This window comes from Syngnathus floridae, chromosome 17 (genome assembly GCF_059516105.1).
Source record: "Syngnathus floridae isolate MCC-2025c chromosome 17, RoL_Sflo_1.0, whole genome shotgun sequence".
NCBI classification, from domain to species: Eukaryota; Metazoa; Chordata; class Actinopteri; order Syngnathiformes; family Syngnathidae; genus Syngnathus; species Syngnathus floridae.
In genome coordinates, this window is record NC_142429.1 from 7282798 (window position 1) to 7305879 (window position 23082).

General features: G+C 44.7%; 5 protein-coding genes and 1 pseudogene across 8 annotated transcripts; all 6 read right to left on the reverse strand.

The window, feature by feature from the left end:
• Nucleotides 1-2155: 2155 nt before the first annotated feature.
• On the reverse strand, nucleotides 2156-3621 carry LOC148384071 (metalloproteinase inhibitor 2-like). The gene is made up of 5 exons (XM_088358098.1): nucleotides 3373-3621; nucleotides 2918-2994; nucleotides 2748-2850; nucleotides 2491-2612; nucleotides 2156-2360 (listed from the first exon to the last, which is right to left on the reverse strand). Exons 1-5 carry the CDS (start codon nucleotides 3506-3508, stop codon nucleotides 2181-2183), a joined length of 618 nt encoding a protein of 205 aa, XP_088214224.1. The 5' UTR covers nucleotides 3509-3621; the 3' UTR covers nucleotides 2156-2180.
• A 986-nt stretch (nucleotides 3622-4607) lies between these two features.
• LOC148384072 (metalloproteinase inhibitor 2-like) lies at nucleotides 4608-5663 on the reverse strand. The gene is made up of 5 exons (XM_088357901.1): nucleotides 5434-5663; nucleotides 5291-5373; nucleotides 5129-5231; nucleotides 4916-5034; nucleotides 4608-4836 (listed from the first exon to the last, which is right to left on the reverse strand). Exons 1-5 carry the CDS (start codon nucleotides 5564-5566, stop codon nucleotides 4663-4665), a joined length of 612 nt encoding a protein of 203 aa, XP_088214027.1. The 5' UTR covers nucleotides 5567-5663; the 3' UTR covers nucleotides 4608-4662.
• Nucleotides 5664-6414: 751 nt separating this feature from the next.
• Nucleotides 6415-7475, reverse strand: LOC148384073 (metalloproteinase inhibitor 2-like). Its single transcript, XM_088357242.1, has 5 exons — nucleotides 7221-7475; nucleotides 7076-7158; nucleotides 6906-7008; nucleotides 6708-6829; nucleotides 6415-6642 (listed from the first exon to the last, which is right to left on the reverse strand). Exons 1-5 carry the CDS (start codon nucleotides 7348-7350, stop codon nucleotides 6463-6465), a joined length of 618 nt encoding a protein of 205 aa, XP_088213368.1. The 5' UTR covers nucleotides 7351-7475; the 3' UTR covers nucleotides 6415-6462.
• Nucleotides 7476-8149: 674 nt separating this feature from the next.
• Nucleotides 8150-9211, reverse strand: LOC148384074 (metalloproteinase inhibitor 2-like). The gene is made up of 5 exons (XM_088357241.1): nucleotides 8983-9211; nucleotides 8819-8901; nucleotides 8655-8757; nucleotides 8446-8567; nucleotides 8150-8378 (listed from the first exon to the last, which is right to left on the reverse strand). Exons 1-5 carry the CDS (start codon nucleotides 9110-9112, stop codon nucleotides 8184-8186), a joined length of 633 nt encoding a protein of 210 aa, XP_088213367.1. The 5' UTR covers nucleotides 9113-9211; the 3' UTR covers nucleotides 8150-8183.
• An 810-nt stretch (nucleotides 9212-10021) lies between these two features.
• LOC148384075 (metalloproteinase inhibitor 2-like) lies at nucleotides 10022-11072 on the reverse strand (annotated as a pseudogene). Its single transcript, XR_015853304.1, has 5 exons — nucleotides 10843-11072; nucleotides 10694-10770; nucleotides 10515-10617; nucleotides 10328-10453; nucleotides 10022-10247 (listed from the first exon to the last, which is right to left on the reverse strand). The product of XR_015853304.1 is annotated as a metalloproteinase inhibitor 2-like (transcript).
• Nucleotides 11073-11504: 432 nt separating this feature from the next.
• On the reverse strand, nucleotides 11505-23055 carry kank2 (KN motif and ankyrin repeat domains 2). 3 transcript variants are annotated; one of them, XM_088357214.1, is made up of 13 exons: nucleotides 22918-23055; nucleotides 18650-18724; nucleotides 16503-16571; nucleotides 14957-16303; nucleotides 14695-14886; nucleotides 14516-14624; nucleotides 13931-14413; nucleotides 13776-13863; nucleotides 13457-13676; nucleotides 13232-13374; nucleotides 12953-13153; nucleotides 12755-12853; nucleotides 11505-12644 (listed from the first exon to the last, which is right to left on the reverse strand). In XM_088357214.1, exons 3-13 carry the CDS (start codon nucleotides 16537-16539, stop codon nucleotides 12588-12590), a joined length of 2976 nt encoding a protein of 991 aa, XP_088213340.1. In that variant the 5' UTR covers nucleotides 16540-16571; nucleotides 18650-18724; nucleotides 22918-23055; the 3' UTR covers nucleotides 11505-12587. The 3 variants fall into 3 exon arrangements, with proteins under 3 accessions (XP_088213340.1, XP_088213341.1, XP_088213342.1); XM_088357215.1 differs by having other exon boundaries at nucleotides 18650-18727; nucleotides 22922-22993; XM_088357216.1 differs by lacking the exon at nucleotides 22918-23055 and adding an exon at nucleotides 19365-19564.
• Nucleotides 23056-23082: the final 27 nt, after the last annotated feature.

Consider the following 23082-nt stretch of genomic DNA (forward strand, 5'->3'; position numbering starts at 1 on the left):
GGACGACAAATGGACATGAACAGTTGGAATAGTCTGAAATCTCCATTCCACCACACCTGGTCAGCAGGTGTGCAACAAGGAGACTCCGCCCATCAATGAGGAGACTCCGCCCATCAATGCTCATTAAGTCAATTGGAACACAAACCAAACAGGAACAAGGCATCAGATTTTGTCATGTGATCCTTCACATTTCTGTCACAATCATGATGTAGTCCATGACATCATCAAATAGAATGTCAAGAAATTAAACTTTATATGTGGCATTGTTTGCTTCAATTCAGTTGATATTAGTCATTCTATGCAGAGGATAAAGAATATATACCCATGAGTATTGTCATATTTTCTATTTGTGTTCCTCCAACACTTGAGTTCAACTATTTTAAAAGTATGCAAAAGGCTATTTTGGTTAGCCTGCCTATGGCGTCTCTCATTATGTGTTAGCATTAAGCTAATGGACATTCAGGCAAAGTTGTGTGGTTGCTTTTATAAATACATGAAAGTATGTCATTTGTTTACACCTTTAAAAAGTTTTGAAAAGTTTGCATCTGGATCAGGAATGTTAAGCAGGGACACATTTGTAAAGAAAGTTTGTGAATAATTAACTCGCTAAGTATGCTGTTCAGATGCTGCATAATGATGAAGATCAGCCACTCAAGGTTAATTACTGGTAAATGTATCCCTTTATTTACCTAATTATATTACCAAGAGGACAATGAATCTATATCCTGCAAGATAATCTATTGGTGAAGAATGAGAAATATATATATTTTTTTGTAGGCTGCTCTGAATTTTTACCGCAATCATAATTTACATTTAAATCTTTCCCGGTGCGGCGCTACATCTCATTTGCTTTCACCCGCACTGTTGTCATCCCGCAGGAATCGAGCATCAATGGATGTTCTTATCTGGAGGGTGGTGGTGGTGGGGGGGTTTGCTTGGCGGTGGCCATGGCAACCCATAGAATAATGGATCTGGAGCATCATTTTCTTTTTTTATTTTAAAGCTTGAGATCATGCTTTCTTTGCCGCTTCTCCCGCAGTCATGGTAACAGCACTTGGGTCTCAATATATTTTGACAAATAAATTATTCAATTTTCTGTATTCCGACAAAGACCATATCCATTCCAACACTTCGATGTGCAGATAGATGGTTTGAGACAGAAGCATGAAAAATAAACATGGCTAGGACTCAAATGGAGAATGCACGAGGTCCACACTAAGACAAAAACATTTCGTCAATTAATTGCTGAAATCTTCCTCCTAGCAAAGTTCAACTTGATGCCGCCACGGCGTTTGAAGCCACCTGAAAGACTCCTCGACCGAGTGCGGCGCTAATTAGGAATGTCACTAGTATATATTTTTTTAGCTCCAAAAAAAGCCCACATTATATGCTAATTGCGAATTTTCATGACACCAGAAAACTAACCTTTTTAAAATGACTACAAATTTAATTATTCATCATGGTGCTTCTGCTTGATTGAGTCAAAAGCTTCCATTTCACATCCCAAAACACATCTTTATCCCAGGAAGCCAACCAGCCTTGCCTGTGAGGAAGACAAATTGGCATCCACATGACGCTAGCGCCATCATGATAGCATTAAACGCTAACTGCTACTGAACCACACATTGTCCAGTCAGGAAATGCTCCTGAGATGTTTCACCGGCACGAGAAAGAATCTCATTGCAGGGCCGGATTGCAGCGAGGCTCCAGCGGGCCTATAAATCATTGTTTAATCAGGAAGCTCACCCAGACTGAGGTTTCACACGTAGTGCTCGCATTAGCGTCGCTGCCATACTCATCTGTCCTGACTCCCACCTTTATGCTGCCATCTTTTTTTTTTTTAACTTCCTTAGCACGGTCACAAGCGACGCAGTGACTTATGAGGCCTCAGTTTAGCAAGCAAAAGTAATGACTTGGGGCTCGTTTTCCGCGATTGCAAAATTTAAAGCAAGTTTGTCAACAGTACCGTATTTTCCGGACTATAAGGCGCACCTAAAAAAAACGTAAAATTTTCTCAAAAGCCGACACTGCACCTTATAGTCCGATGCGCCTTATATAAGGACAAAGTTTTAAAATGGGCCATTCATTAAAAAGGTGCGCATTATAGTCCGATGCACCTTATAGTCCGGAAAATACGGTACTATAAAAGCAAAAGTAGTCAGAATTTTGTTTTTAATATTCTATTTTGAATAAGTGGGTGAGCCAGCCCCCCTAAACCAAGCACAATGGCCGTAGCCTTTCTTAACACAAGCAAAGTTTTTGGTCTGCTCGCCGGAAGCCAACTTGATCGGCAGGAAGTCGGTCCACAAGCACTCTGTCGGGCTGCTGATGCCGCATGGGAGGGAGGTGCAAAGTTTAATCTGAAAGACAGGAATTTCATATTTGGAATTATTGTTATATACACTGTTGAGAGACTGTTTCCAAAAACTGTTTTTGTTCAAAAGGATAGAGCCAAGACTAGTTGTCACAACAACAAAAAAATAATCGTACCTTGCAATCACAGCTCATTTCATAGTGCCGCAATAGGCTCTTTTGCCCGTCACTCAAGGCCTTCCACTCCTGAAAGAAGTCACACAAAGTGATACGCAGCAAGCCGTCGGATTCTCGTTTTGCTGGAAAGGCAGATGAGGAAATTGGGCAATCATTGAAAAGCAACGTCAACAACATGATCAACCTCTCTAGTCACAAAAAATGTTACGCAAGACTTCAGCATAGCGAGCAAAGGTTTACATTTATATTTTATTTACCCATGAGGAGATACGTGGTGTCTTTTGTCAGTTTGACTCCACATGCTGCAGAGTTGGATGCAGTGTAGATGGCATCAAAATCTTTTTTAGGGCCCTTGAACATCTGGAGGGAGGAGTTGAATGGAATTTGCATATAAAAAAAGAAATCAATATATTTGTATTGATATTACCTTGGTCTGTTTGATGTTATATTGAATAAGGCCATGGCGAGGGTCATCCTTCCTTCCAACAACCTTCGCCCTGATAACTGGAAAGCATTTTGAAATATTTCAAAGACTGCAAGATAGCAGCAAATTCCCAAGCCAATGAAATCAGGTTGCAACAGAACAGTTAATCACTGCAATTAAAGCTATCGGCCCAATTAAAGTCATTGGGCCACAAAAGAAGTAATTCACTAGTAATGGCCTCAAAAGGTAAACTGCGATCTTAAAACTAAACCCAAGTGTTTTTGTCAGCCTTTTTATGACAAATTAACACTCTTAATTGAAAACACTACCCGTAATTAACCAAGTCAAATTGCTAGCTTGTTTGCACAGTCACTGAAACTAACAGCCTCTAAAAAGTCATTTCACTCCCATTTTGTTATCATTTTAGACTCAAATTTGACCTGAAATCTCCAACATACCAACATCATTTTGGCAAAACACCTGCTGCGGATGCCGTGCCAGGCAATTGCAGGCTTGCACTCCTTCCTGTAGCCGCCACAAACTCAACAGCAGCAGCACAAAAGGTAGCAAGACACTCGTCACTTGCCGGATCATTGCTGATCATTCAGAGCGACAAAAATCAAAGCATAGAGGGAACTAAACAGTGTTGAGGTTTAAAATAAGTGGGCCTCTGTGTTATTGACAGCTGCTGGTTTGCTCTGATTGAGTTCAGAGGTCACAGAGCCTTTTTATAGCTGCAAGCTCCGCCCACAATTAATCACGTCACTTGGATTTAATGACTGTTTCCAACTGGTCTATCAATCTATCAATCAATCTATCTAATCAACTTGACTCATAACTAACTGCAGGAATTGAAAATAGCAAAAACTTTACTGCTGACACTTGTGGCAAGTTTTTATTTTGTAGTCAGTATTTTATCAACCTTGGGGGTAGGGGTGCAGCAGCGGGGAGATTCTCAAATCCTGAAATATTGCTGCCTCGGCAGTCTCTCAGAAGACTGACTCAAGGTGCAGTGAAGAAAAAAAAAAGGTGGAGAGAAGTGATTCTCAAAGCGTAGCTCTCGGTCTCCCTCTAGTGGTATAATTAACAATCTGTAAACTCCATGTTGTAATTCGGAGCATTAATGCGCATCTATCAACCCAAGAGTAACTTCTTTGACTAATTTAAATTCAGTGGAATGATATGCGAATAGTCAATATATTGTATATATATTTGAAGTCTGCTGGGGAAAAAAAAGAAATGTCATAAACATCTGACATTTTATTCAGCAACAAAAATGAATGATTTCTGATTAAATGGTTTTATCCAACCAGGTTTTCCCTTGAAACGTAAACTGTCACCATTCATTACACAATATTTATCCTCAGTTCATCCTTTTGAGATACTCAGATTTAAATTAACTTTATTCATATTTTAAAATTTACCCAACACACCTTTCCCTAGAGCTAAAAGTATAATTATCAATTAAGTAGTTTTTTAGTAGTGTGAAAGTTTAATTTTTGTTGACCATTTTATTCAAATTCTACTCAAGTTTATATTTTAAAATGTACCTAATACAGGTCTTACCCTGGATCTCAAAATGTAATAACCCTCCCTTAATATCCACTTGGAACAAAGTTTCTTCTAGTTTAACTCACATTGGTGTGCCTTTAGCACAATATGAAAAAAAAAAAAAAAAGAGTTTGCCATCAGCTCACATGAAATCACCATAACCAAACTTCCATTTTATTTAAAATCAAAGCCATTGATCAGTTATGGTGATAGACAGCTGGCTTGTCCCAGGCGCAACAGCCGTCCCTCATCTTGACGCAAGCGTAGTTTTCGGCCTGGTAATGAACGGCCTTGTTTTTCGGCAGGTAGTCTGTCCACAGGCACTCGGTCGTGCTGGTCATGCAGCACGGGAGGGAGAGGCAGGACTTGATCTGTGGGTGACCATAGACCGGGAAGTTATGAGGCCACATGTCTGGAATGCTAGAAACATAGTTATGGTGGTGTTGCTACCGTGCAGGTGCAGCCTTCTCCGTAGCGGTACAGAAGATGCTTTTGTGTGATGCTCAAGTCTTTCCACGGCTGATGGAATTCACAAAGGGACACGTGCAGATTGTCAGACTCCAGTCTGCCTGTATTAGAAGATATGGGGGGGGGGGGGGGGGATGTCAGAACATTGCTAAGCTAACTAAACACTTTGATGGCCTAAAAATTCGAGTTAGATACCCATAAAAAGATATTCAACGCCACGGGTCAGAGTGATTCCACATGCTGCAGTGTAGGGTGGAGTTTGAATGGCACTAAAGAGTTTCTTAGCACCCTTGATGGTCTGAAAAAACAAATAAATTTGTTTATTTATTTTAAGTGCAAACATATGAGGCACCTCACCTTCAGGTGTTTGATTTCATACTTGGCGAGTCCACCATTAGCTGTGTCGCCAGGTATCACCCCAACAACCTTGGCCTTGATAACTAGAAAAACAAATTATCAGCGTAACGGTGGAAGCCATTTTGAAAACCTTTCCAACATACCGATGATGTGATCTTGACAGTACAACTGCTGAGGATGCATCGGTGAACAGGTGCAGGCTTGGGCTCCTTCTTCTTGAAGTCCCCACAAGGCAAAAAGTAGCAGCAGGGGTTGCGCAAAGTTCTTCAAGCTCATTTTAGGACCTTCAAAAGTATTCAGGTAAGCAAACACGGTGGCGTTCCAGACAAATAGCTCAGTTGTGGCACACCAGCAGGTTTGCGCTAATGGACTTGGAGGTGTTGTGGGTCTTTTTATAGGCTTAGACTCCGCCCACAATTAAGCACCATCACCTGCACGCACTCATTGATGATTTTTTTCACCTTTTCATCAAAAACCAAATTAACACAGTTCCGTATCAATTGATATGCACATATTAGATATATTTGATGTGTCTAGCTGTATGCACCAAAAAAAGAAATGCACAAATGTTTGTACAAGGTAACATTGTAGCTTCTGATGTGATATTTGATTTATTTGTCTGACTTCTCCGGCATATAAGAATTTATTGACATATGCTAATCTTCTATTTCATGTATCTTACGTATGCACTATTTTAAAAACTTAGCACCATGCAATTTTTGTACAGAAAAATTAAGACGAACACCACAGAAATTCTGTAATTTGAAATTTATCTCCCACATTTTTCTTTTAATACGTAACTAAGTTTTGTTTTACCATTTCAAGGATACTAAAACTAATATTGTATAGTTTGGGTACTCCCAGGTAAAATCTGTTTGAGGCTTTTATACTTAAACATAATTTTATATGAAATCAGACAAGCAGAATATTCCACAGGCTGTCATTGCAGTGCTTGAGAAGTTTGAAATCATTGATAGATGAACTTCAGCTAACTCAAAATTGGACAAAATTTTGAGTTACTTGCCCTGTTGGGTTATACAACTTTAGAATTGACCAATTCATACAACCACCAAATGTTCTGCCATTAGTCTTCTACTCATCTTTAAGAAAACACCAAGAGCGATTTTTATTTCAACCATTTTTATTTTGAATTCATATCCTTATATGGTCGTTTATCTATATTGGCTAATAGCAGTAGTTCCCTTGCACCAGTCACAACAACCATCACTCGTCTTGAGACAAGCGTAATTTCGGGCCTGCTCGTAACTGCTCATCTTCCCCGGGAGGAAATCCGTCCATAGGCATTCTGTCGGCTTGGTATTGCAGCACGGGTAGGAGTAGCATGGCTTGATCTGTGGATGACCAAGGACACCATTAACTCAGAGCTCCAATGCGAATGACCCAAAGCAGTTCCTACCTCACAATCACAGCCTTCTCCGTAGCGGTACAACAGGTTCTTCTGGGCAGGGCTCAAAGAATCCCACGGATGATGGAAGTCACACAGGGAGATGTGCAGAGAGCCATCAGAGTGTAGCCTGGCTGGAATAGCAGGAGACAAAATATTTTACAGCCTAAAAATGACATTTAATAGTTTGACTTTAAAAACTTTTTATACCCATAAGCACGTATTCAACACCCTTGGTAAGAGAGGCTCCACATGCAGCTGAGTTGGGTCCAGTTAAAACTGAAACAAAGTGCCTTTCAGCTCCCTTGAAGGTCTGAAATACAAAAAGTTAGATTGACATCCAATTTGCATGCATGAAATTAAAATCTTGAGTAGCTCACCTTCATGTGTTTGATGGCATACTTCTTGGGTTGGACTCCGCCCTGCTCACCAGGACTCACTCCGATAACTTTTACCTTGATGACTACCAAGACAAAATATCAAGTCGAAAAGTCAATAATGAAAGCGGAGTTCCTTTCAACTTACCGACAACATCGGTTTGGCAATACAACTGCTGTGGATGAATCGGGAAACAACTGCAGGCTTGTGCTCCCTCATCCTGGAGGCCCCACAAGGTGAGCAGCAGCAGGGGTAGCATAAAGTTCTTCCAACTCATCTTTGAACCTTCTGGGAAAACTCAAAACAATAATGAGAAGAATTCAGTTGTGCTTGCAGTCTGGTGACCTAGAAGACCAGCTCAGTTGTGTCAGAACAGGAGCTTGGCTCTGATCGAGGTGAGGGCGACGAGGGCCTTTTTATAGGGGCAGGCTCCGCCCACAATTAAGCAACATCACCTGCATGCACGGATTGATGATTGCTTTCACTTGAGATTTTAATCACAAACCAAATTAAAGTGGTTTCCTATAAATAAATACCCACAAATGACTCATGCAATTTTCCAAATAAATATTTTTTTTAGATCAATTTCTTTTCCTCCGTATGTAACTGTACAAAATCAAAAGCTAATTCACAATTAAACTTTCCTGCATGTTTATCAAGGATCACGTCTTCTCCCTCTTCCATTTGATCTTTATCTTTTATAGCTTGAAATTTCTTTGTTTTAAATTAATTTGAAGTTTCGTATTCAAGCTTTGTGAATTTTTTGAACACAAATTTTATTTTAGTGATTTGGTGCAAACTTAAAACCACAACTTTTTTCCGAACATGCAGATCAAATTAAATCAAAACAGATGAGCTAAATTGCTTACTCTTGAAGGACAAGTTCATGATTGTGGTTTTGGACAGGCAATCACTCATGAACCACTTTAATGAGACTCTCAAAGTTTGTGTCAGTACAGAATTAGGCTGTGTTTGCAAGGTATCATGATAGCCATCAAGCCAGCTCACACTGACCAACCACAAATTTGGGTACTTTGAGTTCACCAGTTCCAAGTCATCAAGAATAAAAAGAAACATTTCATTGATTAGATTCATTTTTATTTCAAATAATTATCCTTTCACAGCCGGGTGTCCATTTTGGGCATAGATAGCCGGCTGGTGCCAAGCACAACAGCCATCACTCATCTTGGCGCAAGTGTAGTTTTGAGCCTGGACACGATTGCCCACCTTCCCGGGTAGGAAATCAGTCCACAAACATTCCGTCGGGCCACTCATGCAGCACGGGTATCTGAAGCAGGACCTGATCTGTTGGTGACCAAAGGGATTTAGTCAAAAGCAACCGCTAATGCTAATCCAGCAGTGGCGTTCCTACCATGCAAGTGCAGCCCTTTCCATAGTGGTACAGAAGATGTTTTTGAAGGTTGCTCAAGGCCTCCAGTGGCTGATAGAAGTCACACAGGGAGAGACGCAGACTGCCATCCAACTGCAGCCTACCTGTTATGGCATGAACGAGGAAAGTCACATGACTAGTTAAAAAGTAGCCTTAATTGATTGTTTTGTATGGTAGCTAGCTTTTTATACCCATGAGAAGATAATCAGTGCCCTTGGTCAGACTGACTCCACATAGTGCAGAGTTGGCTCCAGTGTAGATGGCGTCGAAAAATTTCATCGGACCCTTATAGGTCTGAAAAAGAAATTGCAATTTGTGTCTAAGCTGAATAGTTAGATAATGTTAAGGGTCTCACCTTTATTTGTTTGATGTCATACTTGGTGGGTCTATTTTTGTCTTGCTCTCCAGGCGTCACACCAATAATCTTTGCCTTGATGACTAGAAGATGCATTCAAACCAAAAAAGGAGCCATTTTAGAAGGAAAAAGCAAAATAAATCATTTAGGCTCATTCAACTTACCGACAATGTCTGCTTGGCAGTACAACTGTTGCGGATGAGTCGGAAAACAGCTACATGCTTGCACGCCTTCCTCCTGGAGGCCCCACAAGGTGAGCAGGACCAGGGGTAGCACAAAGTTCTTCCAGCTCATCCTTGAACCTTCAGGGAACCAAAGTAAGACTATGAAGGTGAGGGATTTGGTTCCAGAAGGTGCACTCAGTTCTGCCAGCAGATGCACACTGCTTGAGTAGAACTTGATGACCTTTTTATAGCAGCAGACTCCGCCCACAATTAAGTGACATCACATCCTTTGATTGAGAACCGTTTTCATCTGAGACTCGTGCGACCAGGATTGCCTAAACCTGCCCGGCGAAATCAAAGAGACAAAATGATGCAAAGAAGGAATTTCTTCCTGAAGGAATTTTATTAGTTGCCATTTTTTTGTTGGAGTAACAAAATGGATCATTTGGACTGCTCTTGTCCAAAGGCTAGTTGTGTAAATTGTCACACTTCATTAGGGACTCCCTTCTTCATACTTGGGCTTATTTTATGATTAAAAATGAAAAGGCTTCCTCTCACTTTTCAAGTTACTTTATATCCTTTTCTATTTAATCTGTTTCATTTATCTTTTATATCCTTGGTTCAATTTGTGGACATTTTCTATACTCATTGCATGATGCTTTATGTAAGCCCATTATGTTTTTGTCTGGACACGCTACAAATACCAAAGAATAAACATTTCTAAAAACCCTACAAATAACAAATATTAAAGAACATTTATTTCTAGACTGGTGCAGTGGCAATATTGAAGGTAGTGACCTTTTCAGATGGAGCAATTGGACTCATTCGAATTTTAACTGCCCAATAGTGACTGTCGCCAAGAGCGGATACAAAATTTCTCTCATCTAAAACATTTGCAGAGGGACCTTTAGGTCAAAAGGTCAAGCTAGTTGCCTAGGACACATTGATTTGGGTCTACATTGTGCCCTGAATTGTGAAATCACAAGTAGTTGGGAGTCAACCAGTGTTAAATAATCACCATTGAAAAATAAAAACTGCATTGATTTCATTTTTTTATTTGATTTTTGATTCCAAGCCTTTCACCACTGGTAGCCCTCCATGGGCATGGCGGCCCCCTTCTCCCATTTACAACAACCATCTCTCATCTTGATGCAAGCGTAGTTTCGGGCCTGGTCATGATTGTTCATCTTTCCCGACAGGAGGTCAGTCCACACGCACTCAGTCGGGCCACTCATGCAGCACGGGTAGATGAAGCACGACTTGATCTGTGGGTGACATTAAAACTTGGTCACAAAAAAAAAAAATAATTCAAATGTTTGTCAGCCATGTGGAAGCCATTTTGTACCGTGCAAGCGCAGCCTTCTCCATAGCGGTACAACAGATTCTTTTGCGTGGCGCTCAAGTCCTCACAGGGCTGATAGAAGTCACACGCTGAGATATGTATGCAGAGAGCCGTCGGACTGCAGTCTGGCTGTAATCAGAGCAAATGTGGGGATTCCAATATAGAAGAAAATTCTGCCATCTTTTCATACCCATAAGTAGATATTCAACGCCTTTGGTTAGAGTGACTCCACATGCAGCTGAGCTGGATTGAGTGTAAACGGCATCAAAAAGCCTCTTGACACCCTTGAAGGTCTGAGAATTAAAAAAAAAAAATGTTAATGTCCAGAAATGAAGATACATTTATTTAAATATTAAAAAGGCAGCTCACCTTCATGTGTTTGATGTCATACTTTGTGGGTTTATCTTGATAGCCAGGCATCACACCGACGACTTTTGCCTTGATAACTAGAAAGGTAAAGAAGAATCACTTAATAATTAAAAAAAATAAAAATGAAAGTGGCGTCTCATTCAACATACCGACAACACCTGCTTGGCAATACAACTGCTGAGGATGAGTCGGGAAACATTTACATGCTTGCACTCCTTCGTCTTGGAGCCCCCACAAGCTGAGCAGCAGCAGAGGTAGCACAAAGTTCTTCCAGCTCATTTTTGGACCTTCAAGGAGACAAAGAAAAAAGTAGCAGAAGGTTTTCACTAGACATGCACCCAGGCTGCGTTTCCAGAATCTTCTGCTGTACACAGGTAGGGCCCTTCGGGACCTTTTATAGGTGCAGACTCCGCCCACAATTAGGTGACATCATCTGCACACACTGATGATTGTTTTCAGTTGGAACTTTCATTAAAAACCTCATTAAAGAGATTTACTTGTAAATGATATTCTATATTTATCAATCCAAATGTATGTATATAGGAAATCAAACTCAATTGTTTTTGACTCTACGTAATCTACATTAATTTTCCTCCATCGCTAACCAAGATAGCTGTTTAGAATTGTTGCAAACTTCACATTCAATTGATATAAATTCTTTGATTTGAATTTTGTTTTCATTTCTTTTATAGGCTTTCCAACTTATGTCGATTTGTTGAAGATGTTCAAACTTTGTGTTGTGTAAATTGTGTTCAAATTCAACAAAGCATGTGACTCATGCACATTTAACTTTTTCATTTCACAAATTCAGTTATCCAAATTTTATCTGGTGTTTTTAATCCTGAAAATGAGTCACTGCACTTGTAAACTAAAAAATGATGCATAGATTAGAACAGAATAGTTGCTGGATTCAGATTAAATCATTTTAAATACACACATTTAAAATCACTACATCAAATGTAATATAAAATAATAAAATTGTTTACCGCTGTGTGTGGCCAGAAACTCAGTAGGCAGCCAAGTATGACATCAGGAAACAAGAAACACACTCATTGTCTTATTTATACATAGTCAGCTTTATGTGTCGAATGTTCAAAAGTTACACAACAACCAAAACCCAAAGACAATGGTTTTTTTTTTCCCCGCATTTGTGAAAACCTCAAAACTCCATCCAGAAATACTAGAAAAGTCATTAATATGATCAGACAGTAGTGATTAAAACAAACTTATTCTGTAGTCCCTCTTTTATTTTCAGGATTACACCAAAAATTCCAAGCGTATTTCAGGTGGGCCAGTGCCCTCACGACCCCCCCACTAGCGCCGCCAGTGACCCAAAGTGTATAAAAAAGATCGATGCTTAAATTAAACACCTTTATAAAAACGTGACTTGCTCCAAAGTGAATATGGACGTTTAATGGGCATAAAAAAGTGTTGACATCACTTTGATTTCCGGTGTGATAGCTACCAGTCGAAAAGGGACATATATTATTTCCGTATAACTTACACACTTCCTTCTTACTCATCAGTCACTTTCTGTTTCTGTTCCTTCACAAACACTATAGTACCTTATCAAATGTATTCATTTGTTGGCTGGTGCGAATAAAATAAAAATAGTCATCCGCCAAGGTCCTGAGGTAAATCAGATTTAAGAAAAAACTATCAAAAATAGAATACATAACATTTGGTGTATAAATACTGATAAAACTGTCGCGGTGGTGAGAAAGCGGACGCAACCGATCAAGGACACTTGTTGCTTTTGTTATTCCACATGGCTGACATCATGTTCTTCAAACACGCGTGTTATTTCGTGGAGTTCAGTCGCTCATAAGACACAACAAACAAAAAAATACGGACGGGCGACTGAAAATGTGCTTCACTAACAACGGGAGACTTTTCATTTTGTTTCACTGGCAGGAGGAGAAGAGCCCAGCAGAGGAGATTTTGGAGAAACCTAAAAGAGGAAAGAAAATTGAATTTGGATGAAAAAGCAGGAGTCGTTTGGCAACCTCCAAAATTCTCCATGTTTCCATAGGTGTGAAGATGATGAAAAAGTTGACTTACAGGGGAGGGAGGCTTGGCAAAGTTGAGGTGAGCGTAGAGAAGCACGGCGATGTCGTTCTGGCTGGCCTCCAGCGCGATGGAGAGCGCAGTGCTGCCATCCTGAGACACAGCAGAAGAACATTGACATTTTTCATTGTGTACTTTGTCAGAAGAATTTCTTATGCGGAAAAAAAATGCATTTTAAGCTAACACGCTCACATTATCAGTCAGGGTGGCGTCGCAGCCGGGCACAGACAGTAGCTGTCGCACAATGTCCACGTGACCGTGCTCGCAGGCGCACATGAGCGCCGTGGAGCCGTCTTCGTCGCGGATGTTGACCTGGGCCCCGCAGGACAGGAGGGCTCGCACCATGTCCCCCCGGCCGTGGCTGACCGCCAGCATCAGCGCCGTTTGACCGGCCTGGCAAGACAAGAAAAATTGCTAATGCTCTGATGGCCTGATCTTGCAGTAACAGCAAATGAGCAGTAGGGGGCGCACCTGGCTGGCCTTGGCATTGACGTCACCGGTTCGCAGCAACTGCAGGACGGCTTGAAGGTCGCTGTCTGAGTGGAAGGCAGCCAGAGCGGTGAGCATGATAGCCGTGTAGCCCGCCTTGTTCTGCTTGTCGGCATTACACAGACCTGTCGTGAAAAAAAAAAAAAAAAAAGAAAAGATGTTTAATATTTTAATACTCTTAACAGACATCAAATAGACACCACTCACCGGTGTCAAGCAGCAATTTGACCACGGGGAAGTTGGAATGCGAGACGGTGTAGTGCAGAGCCGTGTTCCCGTTGCCGTCCGCCATGTTGATGATGAACTGCAGCAGCTGAGGCGAGATGGCAGCAAAAGCATCCATGTAGGCCCGGACCATCGCCACGTCCGCCGCTTTGTGGCAGGACACACGCAGCCACTCTTGCAGCACGCTGGTGTACGCCTCCCTCTGAGCAAACACGCAATGAGGACACACACGTCATGCAAAAGTGACTTACACAAAAGTTTTGAAGTCCTTTCTGGCAGTGAGGACGGCGAGTTGGCATACCGCTCCTTGCTGGCTGAAGGCGTTGGGCTCTCCGAGGGCCTTCTGAAGGTCATGAAGAGCCGACACGAGGCTGTCGCTTAGTTCCAACCTGGAATGATGACATTGAATTTGTCATTGTGCCGTTTTGCCCATCTGCAAATCACTTGTGGGCTTACCTGATTTGTTTTGTGGGGACGCTCACAGACTCAGATTCTGAGGGATCCGCGGAGTCCGCCTGCTGCCCGGCAACTTCTGAACTCTGAGTGGCACACTGAGGGGTTGCTGAGGAGGTCACGGCCGACTTGGATTCAGTGCTGGTGGCTAATGTCGGGCCGACACTCTCCTGGCAGGCAGAACTGTTTGCTGGACATGTGGCAACCGGGCTGGCGCCGGGCGCTGAAGTCTGGGGGGAACATTCTGGTGCCGCAGACTCGGTCGCTGGTGACTGTTGAGATGTGTCCCTGGCTGCAGGCGGAGAGTCGGAGCGCTCGGTTGCCGAGTGGACTGTTGTCTGTGGGGGAACGTCGCCCTCTAGAGGCCGGGAGGATTGCTGGTGCTCGGCCGTAGACTCTGGCAGTTTTTCCCTGGCTTCGTGATACTCGCTAGAGTCGCTCTCCTCGTCAGAGCTGCTGCTGTCGTCGGACGACGTCGACTCGTAACTGAGGCCAAACAACGTGTGAATATTTGTATGTCAATAGCCACGCATGTCAGAAGTGGCGTAAAACGTGGACGCCACTTAACGTTTGTTAAATGAGACATACCCCCCATTAACGCCAATGAAGTGCAAGTTTTTCTTGGTAGATGGAGAGCCAGGTTCCCCTTCTGCTTTGCGCTTCATGATGGACCTCAGGGAAGATTGAGGAGACGAGGCTGTGCAAAAGGTTCCAATCAGTCGCTTCAAAAACAGCAGAATGGAGCAGTGTCTCCAACAACAGCTTACCTGTGGCGTCTTGAAGCGTCTCGGCGCCTCCTTGCAGGCGCGTTTCGTCTTCCTTGAAGTACACGGCGGTAATCTGATCGCCGGCCGTGCCGACAGCGACGTTGGGTACGGGCACGGACGTTGACAACTCGCTCTTGAGGATGTCGCGCACCTGCTTGGAGCTGACTGCAATTGGTAACCCCGTCGCAGCTTCTGGAGAAGAAAACGATAAGTTGTAGGGACAACTTCTTGGCCTTTACCTAAAATGAAATTATTCCAGTACCTGCTGAGCCACCAGGGGGCGAGCTGCAGCCGACCGCTCGGAGCAGAGAGCCCACCTCCACCACGGTGGGCCGCTCCAGCGTGTAGACTTGGATGCCAACAGTCCTCTGCTGCCTGTGGGGGGACTGCTGCGTGAAGCTGACCACAGTCTGCAGGTTGCCGTCCTGCAGCTCCTGCCAGCCCATGGTGGTGGCCATCACCGGGTGCTCGGCCCGAGGGCCCTCGTCCTTCGGGGCGGACGTGGCCTGCAGCTGCGCGGCTTGCAGCTCCTCCATCATTCTTTTCAGCTGAGCCTCCAGATGAACCACTTGGTTCTTCAGAGCCTCAGCCTCAGGTAGGAGACCCAGGTCCACCTCCCGAACGCCTACCCCCACCTGTCGACTGCTCCTCTCGCCTTCCGGTCCCACTCCGATTGTGCGCAGCTCCCGTTTAGCATCCGGCCTGGCTCCGGCTACGATAACAGTGTCCTCGATTTCGCATCCCGAGTCTTGTTTGGAGCCTTCCGGCGCGGTGGGAGACGTTGGCCCAGGTGGCTTGTTGGCAACCTTCTCTCCTGCGCTCACTTCTTCTTCGGGAATGTCGATGTATAGCTCCCCTCGGCTCCGGCCTCGGTTGAAGCCCATGGTGTGGCCCAGAAACTTCTGGCTCTTCAGTTGGACGCTGAGCTGTCGCTTCTCTTCCTGCAGCACGGAGATCTTCACCTGGAGCACGGGGATGGTCTTCACCTGTTCCTCTAGGTCTCGGATCTTCCTGAGGGCGGCCGCCATCTGCTCCCGGACGTGCTGAAGGTGGGCCGGGGTGGGCGTCACCGGCGTGGACAGCCCAGAGTTTATAGGAGTGAAGGTTCCTCCACCTCCTCCTGCTGCTGCACCATGGGCCCGGTTGAAGCTATGCGCGCTACTGATGGAGGTGTTGGAACCCACCACGCTGCTGTGCATGCTGCCCAAGTTGGAGAACCTCCTCGCTTCCTTCTCCTCCTCCAGCTTCCGACGTGCATCCAACAAGGTCTTCTCCACGCGGGCGGTGCTGAAGTTGGGCCTGTGTGTCGTGTGGTAGCCCGGAGCGCAGTAGGAGAAGGAGGAGTGGCGACTGTCGGCGCTGGCGTTGGAGCACAGAGACTCCGTAGAGGTCCACCAGGAGCCGCTGTAGCCGTAGCCGCCGCGGGGTAGCGAGCCGTAGCGCGGCCGCCGTTGAATGGGCACCCTCTTGATAGTGTTTCCCTTCTCGATGTCGTTGACATATTTGAGGAAGTCCAAATCCAGACGGTAGCCATAGGGGGTCTCCACTGAGTAGGGCGCCTCCTGCTCTTTGCCGTGGAGGGAGGGGGGAGCCGGCGAGTTAAGCTTCCCTGCAGCGGAAGGAAATCAAGTTTAAACAAAAGGAAATCTGCGTCTAATCTTGGGCTCAGACTTTAGAAAATGGGATCAAGTTTTATTTGTGCGGCCGGATGTGATTTAACGGCCTCCCTTGCAAAGACGTCACTCCAATGATCATTTCTTTTCCCATTGCGTCACCGTAAAATGGGATTAAGGTAAACTCAGACGTACCTGGGAAGCCGGACTCCATATGCAGCACTTGAGCCATTTTAAGGCAGGCGGCTGCTGGAAACTTGTCACCTGGAAGAGGAACAGAAACATTTGATTTGACTTCAGCAGTTGCCACGGCGACACTGCATAACACGCAAGACAAGTCCTCACTTTCACTTTTTCATCACATCATTGTTATTGTGTGACTCCAGATTGACCCCCCGCCATCCTGCTCCACCCCCCCCTGTCTGGCTAATTTTATCCGTCCATTTTTCAGAGCGTGGTGGGTCACAGTCGCCGGTGCGTGTTTGTTTCTCTTCTTAGTCTGCGTAGAAGAAGAGTTACGGGGGGAAAAGTTTCCTGGCAGCCAATTCCAGGACAGAGATTTGAGACTCGCAGCCTTATTAGGAATCGTCTGCGCACGCGAACTTCTGCCTCGCAAAAATCGAGCTTAAGGTCTTCGATGCCCCCTCCTCCCTCCCGTTTCTTTCCAGTTGCTTTCTCCACCATTTGCCCAAATGTCAGCTGATGATCAGGAGTTCTCAGCTGGTCCAACTGTGCTCTGTGCTAATTGCGTAGGAGCGTGATGTATTTTTCTCAAACACATGACCGTTTGTTCCTACCACAAGCTCAGCCCGCATCACAGTTTGGAAAAAAATTAACTTCCTCGGTCCTAGCGGATGTAATATTTAACTCGATTCAGGCAGATGAGTTTGTGTTTGTAGATGGATTAAATCATTATCATTATCACGGCTGTCACTTTTTAAATTCGGGATATTCTCTCTTTTGTGGCTGCTGAAAAGTAGGACGCTTGGAAACGCTGACTAAATGAACTTGGTATGTTTGAAGTCCCCGAGTCAGTTTAATGTCTCGCTGCCATTCCGCTTATCTGTGCCCTTCATCACCCGCTCATACCAACACCACCACACACACACACGTTCTTACATACAGTACAAGCGGGGCCATTTTGACATTGAGGCGTAGCCGCTTTAGCTGTTGAAAAGAGAGCCAGTTCCTGTAGTTTGATAGGTTTGATGAGTAAGCCAAAATATTGGAGCACGCTTCCAGAGAGGAATTTGTCTTTCCAGCAGATATTTGGATGACTTTTCACAAGCAGGATTTATGGCGACCAGGAAAATGGGTGATGGGAAATACACGAAGACCAAATCAGTGATGTGGAATGATCAGAATCAAGGATGAATGCGCTGTGTTTCGTTTTGGGACTGTTTATATCTCCAGTGTGGAATTAAAGTGTCACATTGATGTTTGGTGTTCTGCAGAGTAGTGTGTGTGTGCGTGCGAGGGGGTGGAGTTGACAGGGGGCAGTTGATGAGATATAATTAGAGTGTGCAGCTACGCAACCAAACATCCTCAACTTGGCTGACTGGCGGCCGAGACACGATTCAACTGAGACACAAACTCTTTTTTTCCCACATCAGCGCCCGAAAAAGAAAAAAAAAAAGGGGGGGGGGGTAACGCCCACAGCAACAAGCCTCCCTCCGCATCTGTCTCGTTGGCAGTCATGCACTCTCTCCCGCGTGCACGTTTTGCACTGAGAGTTCCATTGAGATGATAAACTAACAGAGACGGCCTGTTCTCGCTCATTTTCGAAGCCTTTAAACAAAAAAAAAATAAAAGTCGTCATACTGCCATTTTCAACCTCATGCAGGACAAAAAAAAAAGACTAGCTCCGCCCCCTTTGCGGTGATCCCTTCCAGTGCATCTGCGTGTCAAGTTAATGGAGGTTCACTCCTCCACTGCCTTGCCTTTAAGATTAAAAACCCGTCGTGGGAAAGATTCGGGTCAGCCTGCGCTCAACGCACATCTGCGGAATGTCCCGTAAGATTTTCACATTACACGTTTGACCTCCCCGGCACGCCCGCGCGCCGCTATCTGCGAGAGATGTGATTCACAGGACGTGTCGAGATTTTCTTTCAAAAGCTCGGGACCACCCCGAAGAGTTTCAAATCGATGTGGTTGTGACTCCTCCAAGTGTATCAAACTCACCGCTTGCACTCGAACTGAGTCACCTCACTGCTGTTGCCATTACAAAAGGATTAAATCTCACTGTTGCAAAGTCAGAAGTTTTTTTTTTCCTTTTTTCCACGAACTTTCCCAAGCCCAAGAATGGTTTTTGAATTAAGAAGAGCATATTTTCCGTTTCATACCAGCAACGACGGGGGCTCGCTCGTCGCCGGTTTTTCTTTAACTGCCGTCCTTCTTTTGCTTTCTTAGGCCGCCACCTGCAAAAAAACGAGAAGAAAAAAAAAGGTTTAAAGTGATGAATTACTCATCAAAAAAAAAAAAAAAGGTAAAATTGTGGCCATCAGACATGGTTCGCTACGCCATTAAAGTTGTTGACTCAGAGATAAAAAGAGAGCGATGTCTGGGTGGAAGAGGCCGGCCCACGCAACATTCTAAACACTACTTGTAACGCCAGCAAAAACATTCCGGGCTTTCTGAGAGACACCGCCGATGTGAACAATAAAGAGACGCCGATCACAGTTTGACCTCCTTGCGGCGCGGCCGGTAGCTCCGAGTCGGCCGAGCATCTCCTCAGGGGTTGATTGTGAAATGTGTTCTTTGAACAGCTGCACGAGTCACCTTCAAATTCACGGTTAAGGTCAGGAGACGGAAACCACAACTCCACCAATCAGATTGCGGTTTGGGACCATAAATCTGACCTTGTGTTTCCACCGCCGGGTGTGACAGCAAAACAATGTGACGTCATAACATGACAAGCACAAGATGGTGGATCAAACCAAAAGTACAGTTTGTCATTATCAAGGCTTTACATTCCTTTGCTGTGTAGGGAGTAGCGTGACCGCGTCTGCTGACTGTCAAACTTCAACGGACATTTTGTTTTTTCTAATTTGCCGTGACCTTTTCCAAAGATCAAAACAAGCCTTGTTGTTGCCGCTGCTGCTGAGCTCATTGTGTCACGTCAGAGGCGCTGCCGTGTCGTGAGGGCGGAGTGGCCCGGGTAGCAACAACCCTTTTTCGCCGGACTGGAAACCACAAAGAGCCATTCATGCAAGGGCCTCCGTTCCACAGCTGGTTTTAATATCAAGAGAGGCGGGGCATCTGCGGAGGAAGACAGACAGCGTGTGCACGTCCCCACCTCAAAACAAACAAATAAATGCATAAGTGTTGTTTAAGACCCACACCCTGACACTCAAGTGGTTTGGATTTCCAGGAAACGCACCACTAAACGCTTTGAATCCTGATTAGTGCAAAGTCGAGGCCAAGAAACTTGCTCAGACGGAAGATGATGAAGCGTTTTTAGGCTACAACCCGCCGTTTGTGCATAAATACTTTGAAGTCACGGATCCCGTCCAAAGCCTTTCCCGTTCCTACGTATCCACAAACACAGCTGAGGCCTTGAATTCAGGTAAAAACTTCCAATTTGTCAGGAGAAACATTTGCAATGACATTTCCCGGGTAATTAACGCTAATGCGTGGAGGTCCGATGGAGGCTTTACAGGAAAGGGAGAAACCCCCAAGGGCCCGGTAACAACCGGGTCACTTCCTCCCAACTAAGGCAAACATACTCAACGTGAAAGTTAAGCGAAACGTTTTTTTGAGTGGAAACTTTTGCCCACGAGTGTGAATCACTGCAAATCCAGGATATAGTCAAGTCCCACATGGGCGAGCGCACACATGAAGGAGATCACGCACAAGCTCAGAACCAACAAAAAGTCAATATGTAATTTAAAAAGTCTTCGCCCCGGAAGATGACTATGATTTCGACATTCCACGTCTAAAAATACTCGGACAAAAGAGCGAGCTCATGAGGAGCAGAGAGAGCACTTTATCTCTCCCGACTAAAGCTCATTTATGGTCAAGACTTTCTTTCCTCGGGGACCACGAATCTTAATGGAGACGCACCAAGCGGTTACACAACAGCAGGGACGTGTCTATTCGCTGAGACGTCTGGGTCTGCCTCCATGTGGAAAACAGATGGCTTCTTTCAGTCCACTATAGAATACGTCAGTAAAATGTATACAGTAGAACAAGTAGATTGTTAACATGAGGAGATCTTAGCGTGCTGGAATTTGCTGACCTCGTGACGCATGCGGCGACACGGACGGGCCAATGGGATGCCGCCACCGGGACTCTGCCCTTTTGGAAAAATCCCTGCTCCTCGCATTAAAATGCAGGACGGAGGCGTTAAGGATGGCGGCGTGCTGAGCGGTTTGGCGCTGGCCTGAGAGGGAGGGGCCGGGCGGCTCGCGTTACTCCTTGAGCGTAAACGCCCGGCGGCACGGCTAGTGGGTCATCACAACAGGAAACTGAGCAAGGGAGAGGCACCGGAAAGAAACAAACTAAAAAAAAAAGGGGGGTTTAATTGAGGGTGGGGATTAAGAATGATGGCAGCGGCGGCAGTCGTCAAGGGAGGAAGATGAAGACCAGACGGAAGGAAGATGCTTGTTCAAAGCGGAGATGAGGTTAAATGTTCTGGCCCGGTGGAGATGGGATGCCAGAGCACGGGAAGTCATTTTAGTCCGAAGATCTTATCGGTTCCTTCCCTCATTTAATAAGCCTGGAACAATATAATATTGAAACTGAAAAGTAGTGGACGACACAAGCCCCCCGGTTGTTTGAGTTTCAGGTTTCCACTCTATTAGGGAAGCTCAAATTGGATTACTGGACTTTCCTCTCCATCCCAATGAGTACCCGCCTATGTTTTTGCACTGGGACAGCATATTTGTTTAGACTCCTGCCATAAGAACACACACTTTTTTTTTTTTTTAAATGCCCGACTATGCAACATTCAAGATTCAAACCTTGCACGTTAGAAATAATAGGGCGCCCGTTGCCTTTATCCTGATGAAGCCTCAAAGATGAACTCTTTCATTCATCAGCTAAGGTCCATTAAAAAGTCGTTTTCCTTCGCCACGCACTCTCTAAAGACACTTTGAATGTTAAACAAGAGGAAAAAAAGCTCCCTTTCATCAGGGAACTTTCCACATTTGAGTGATACATCGCATTGTTGCACAAGAACAGATGCTTCATTATCAAGCCGTGGGCTCGGTCGGCAACGTCACGGAGGTTCCGGACTGTAATTTCATTAGTCCTGCCGGCGTGTGGCCCGGTGTGCAAATGGGGTTTATGACCCCCGCATTCCATCGCAGCCCCCAGCGAGGGCGTCCGAAAGTTGCAACAAGATGCATTGCATTCCAGAGACGAAATTCCACGGGGTCCCCAGGAGTTAAAAACAATGCCGAATCCCGTTACGTTTGGTAGCGAACAGCTAAGGGTCGTGTTACGGTTGTCACAAAATGGTTCCAGTGGGTGGTTTTGAAGCATTCGGTTGGGTGGGCTCACATCAACGAGTGTGACACAAACAGAGGAGCCGCACAGCACTCAGCGGGCCGACCGCTGGTATTGAACGCGGCCCGCTGCACACCAGCGCCAACAGTGCCACATTGTACAGAAGATTGGTACATGTGGCGTACCAGCCAAGCCCGTGACTACACCCCCGCATCCTGCCGTGGTCTCCATAGTTCTCATCAGAGCAACATGTGACATCAGTTCACTTGAGAACCCAGACAACTGGGCTTATTATCAAATAAAAGTGTGTCATTGACAATCCCAGATGGACTTTTTGGGTCAGTCACCCGTCATCCATCTATTGAGGAGCCCTGCCAAAGATTCAGGCGGCCGCTGGACAGCTCCAACCAGACAAGCTCATTTTGAGGGGGGGAGTGAAAAAGAAAAAGTGGACCAACATCTGGAAGCAATGAGGAGCAGAAAGCGCGGACCCACCCTCTCCCCTGAGCAGCTGCATGAATATTCGCGTTTTTTGTTTTTTTTAGTAATGACACTGTAAAAAATGATTTGCCTTAGGCATGGATGGTGGGCGGGTGGGGCGTCACATGTTATGCCGTAATACTGACACTTCTTTGGTCAAACAAGTTGTAACAATTAGCACGCACTACATAAATAGCCTTTAGAACCTTTAGAACAATACACGAGATGATTGATGGACTGGATACAGAAATTTTAGGCACACAAAATAGATGAAGACAATTAACCGGGATGAAAAGGTTAACAGAAATGTTCTACGGACGACTATTTCGAATTTTGATTCAAATGATGATAATAAAAGCGAATATTGCAAATCTCGCTAGCTTGAGAGCACGAGACCCCATTCATCACATGGCAAAAAGGACGCGAAAGAAAACTAATTTTAACAGCCAAATTTGCAATGTTTAAAAGCAAATGAGCATTTTAGAAGCTTTATAACGACCTTACTTTTCGGAAAAAATAATAATAAAATAGGACCGACTGTTTCGGGGTGAAAAAAGTCAAAGCTAGCGGCTCAAGCATTGCACGTGCCAATCGCACTCAATGAAAGAGCTTTTTTTTTTTTTTTTTTTACTCCTTTTGTTTTAAAACAGCAAATTAAATAGAAGTAAGAGGTTGCTCTTACCTGCCCCCCGCCTTTGTAAATCCTTCCAGCCGCCTCGGCCTGAGAGCGCTCACTGACAGACAGACAAAAACACCGCAGCCAGGATGCTCGGCGCGCCTCCTCCTGCTCTTCTTAAAGGGCCAGCAGCACCCATTCCACAGTCCTGTAAGCGCAAATATTTTTTTA

What these genes read in the sequence shown, in the direction of transcription:
- LOC148384071 (XM_088358098.1), bottom strand. Translation starts at nt 3,508, where the DNA reads ATGATCCGGCAAGTGACGAGTGTCTTGCTACCTTTTGTGCTGCTGCTG. An exon ending in GTTTTGCCAAAATGATGTTG is followed by an intron (nt 2,995 to 3,372) that starts GTATGTTGGAGA and finishes AATGCTTTCCAG; the next exon opens with TTATCAGGGCGAAGGTTGTT. An exon ending in ATAACATCAAACAGACCAAG is followed by an intron (nt 2,851 to 2,917) that starts GTAATATCAATA and finishes TCCTCCCTCCAG; the next exon opens with ATGTTCAAGGGCCCTAAAAA.
- LOC148384072 (XM_088357901.1), bottom strand. Translation starts at nt 5,566, where the DNA reads ATGAGCTTGAAGAACTTTGCGCAACCCCTGCTGCTACTTTTTGCCTTG. An exon ending in ATGAAATCAAACACCTGAAG is followed by an intron (nt 5,232 to 5,290) that starts GTGAGGTGCCTC and finishes TTGTTTTTTCAG; the next exon opens with ACCATCAAGGGTGCTAAGAA. An exon ending in GAGAAGGCTGCACCTGCACG is followed by an intron (nt 4,837 to 4,915) that starts GTAGCAACACCA and finishes GGTCACCCACAG; the next exon opens with ATCAAGTCCTGCCTCTCCCT.
- LOC148384073 (XM_088357242.1), bottom strand. Translation starts at nt 7,350, where the DNA reads ATGAGTTGGAAGAACTTTATGCTACCCCTGCTGCTGCTCACCTTGTGG. An exon ending in TTGCCAAACCGATGTTGTCG is followed by an intron (nt 7,159 to 7,220) that starts GTAAGTTGAAAG and finishes TTGTCTTGGTAG; the next exon opens with TCATCAAGGTAAAAGTTATC. An exon ending in TGTTGAATACGTGCTTATGG is followed by an intron (nt 6,830 to 6,905) that starts GTATAAAAAGTT and finishes CTGCTATTCCAG; the next exon opens with CCAGGCTACACTCTGATGGC.
- LOC148384074 (XM_088357241.1), bottom strand. Translation starts at nt 9,112, where the DNA reads ATGAGCTGGAAGAACTTTGTGCTACCCCTGGTCCTGCTCACCTTGTGG. An exon ending in ATGACATCAAACAAATAAAG is followed by an intron (nt 8,758 to 8,818) that starts GTGAGACCCTTA and finishes TTTCTTTTTCAG; the next exon opens with ACCTATAAGGGTCCGATGAA. An exon ending in GAAAGGGCTGCACTTGCATG is followed by an intron (nt 8,379 to 8,445) that starts GTAGGAACGCCA and finishes GGTCACCAACAG; the next exon opens with ATCAGGTCCTGCTTCAGATA.
- kank2 (XM_088357214.1), bottom strand. Translation starts at nt 16,539, where the DNA reads ATGGCTCAAGTGCTGCATATGGAGTCCGGCTTCCCAG. An exon ending in TATGGAGTCCGGCTTCCCAG is followed by an intron (nt 16,304 to 16,502) that starts GTACGTCTGAGT and finishes CTTCCGCTGCAG; the next exon opens with GGAAGCTTAACTCGCCGGCT. An exon ending in CAAATTGCTGCTTGACACCG is followed by an intron (nt 13,375 to 13,456) that starts GTGAGTGGTGTC and finishes TTTTCACGACAG; the next exon opens with GTCTGTGTAATGCCGACAAG.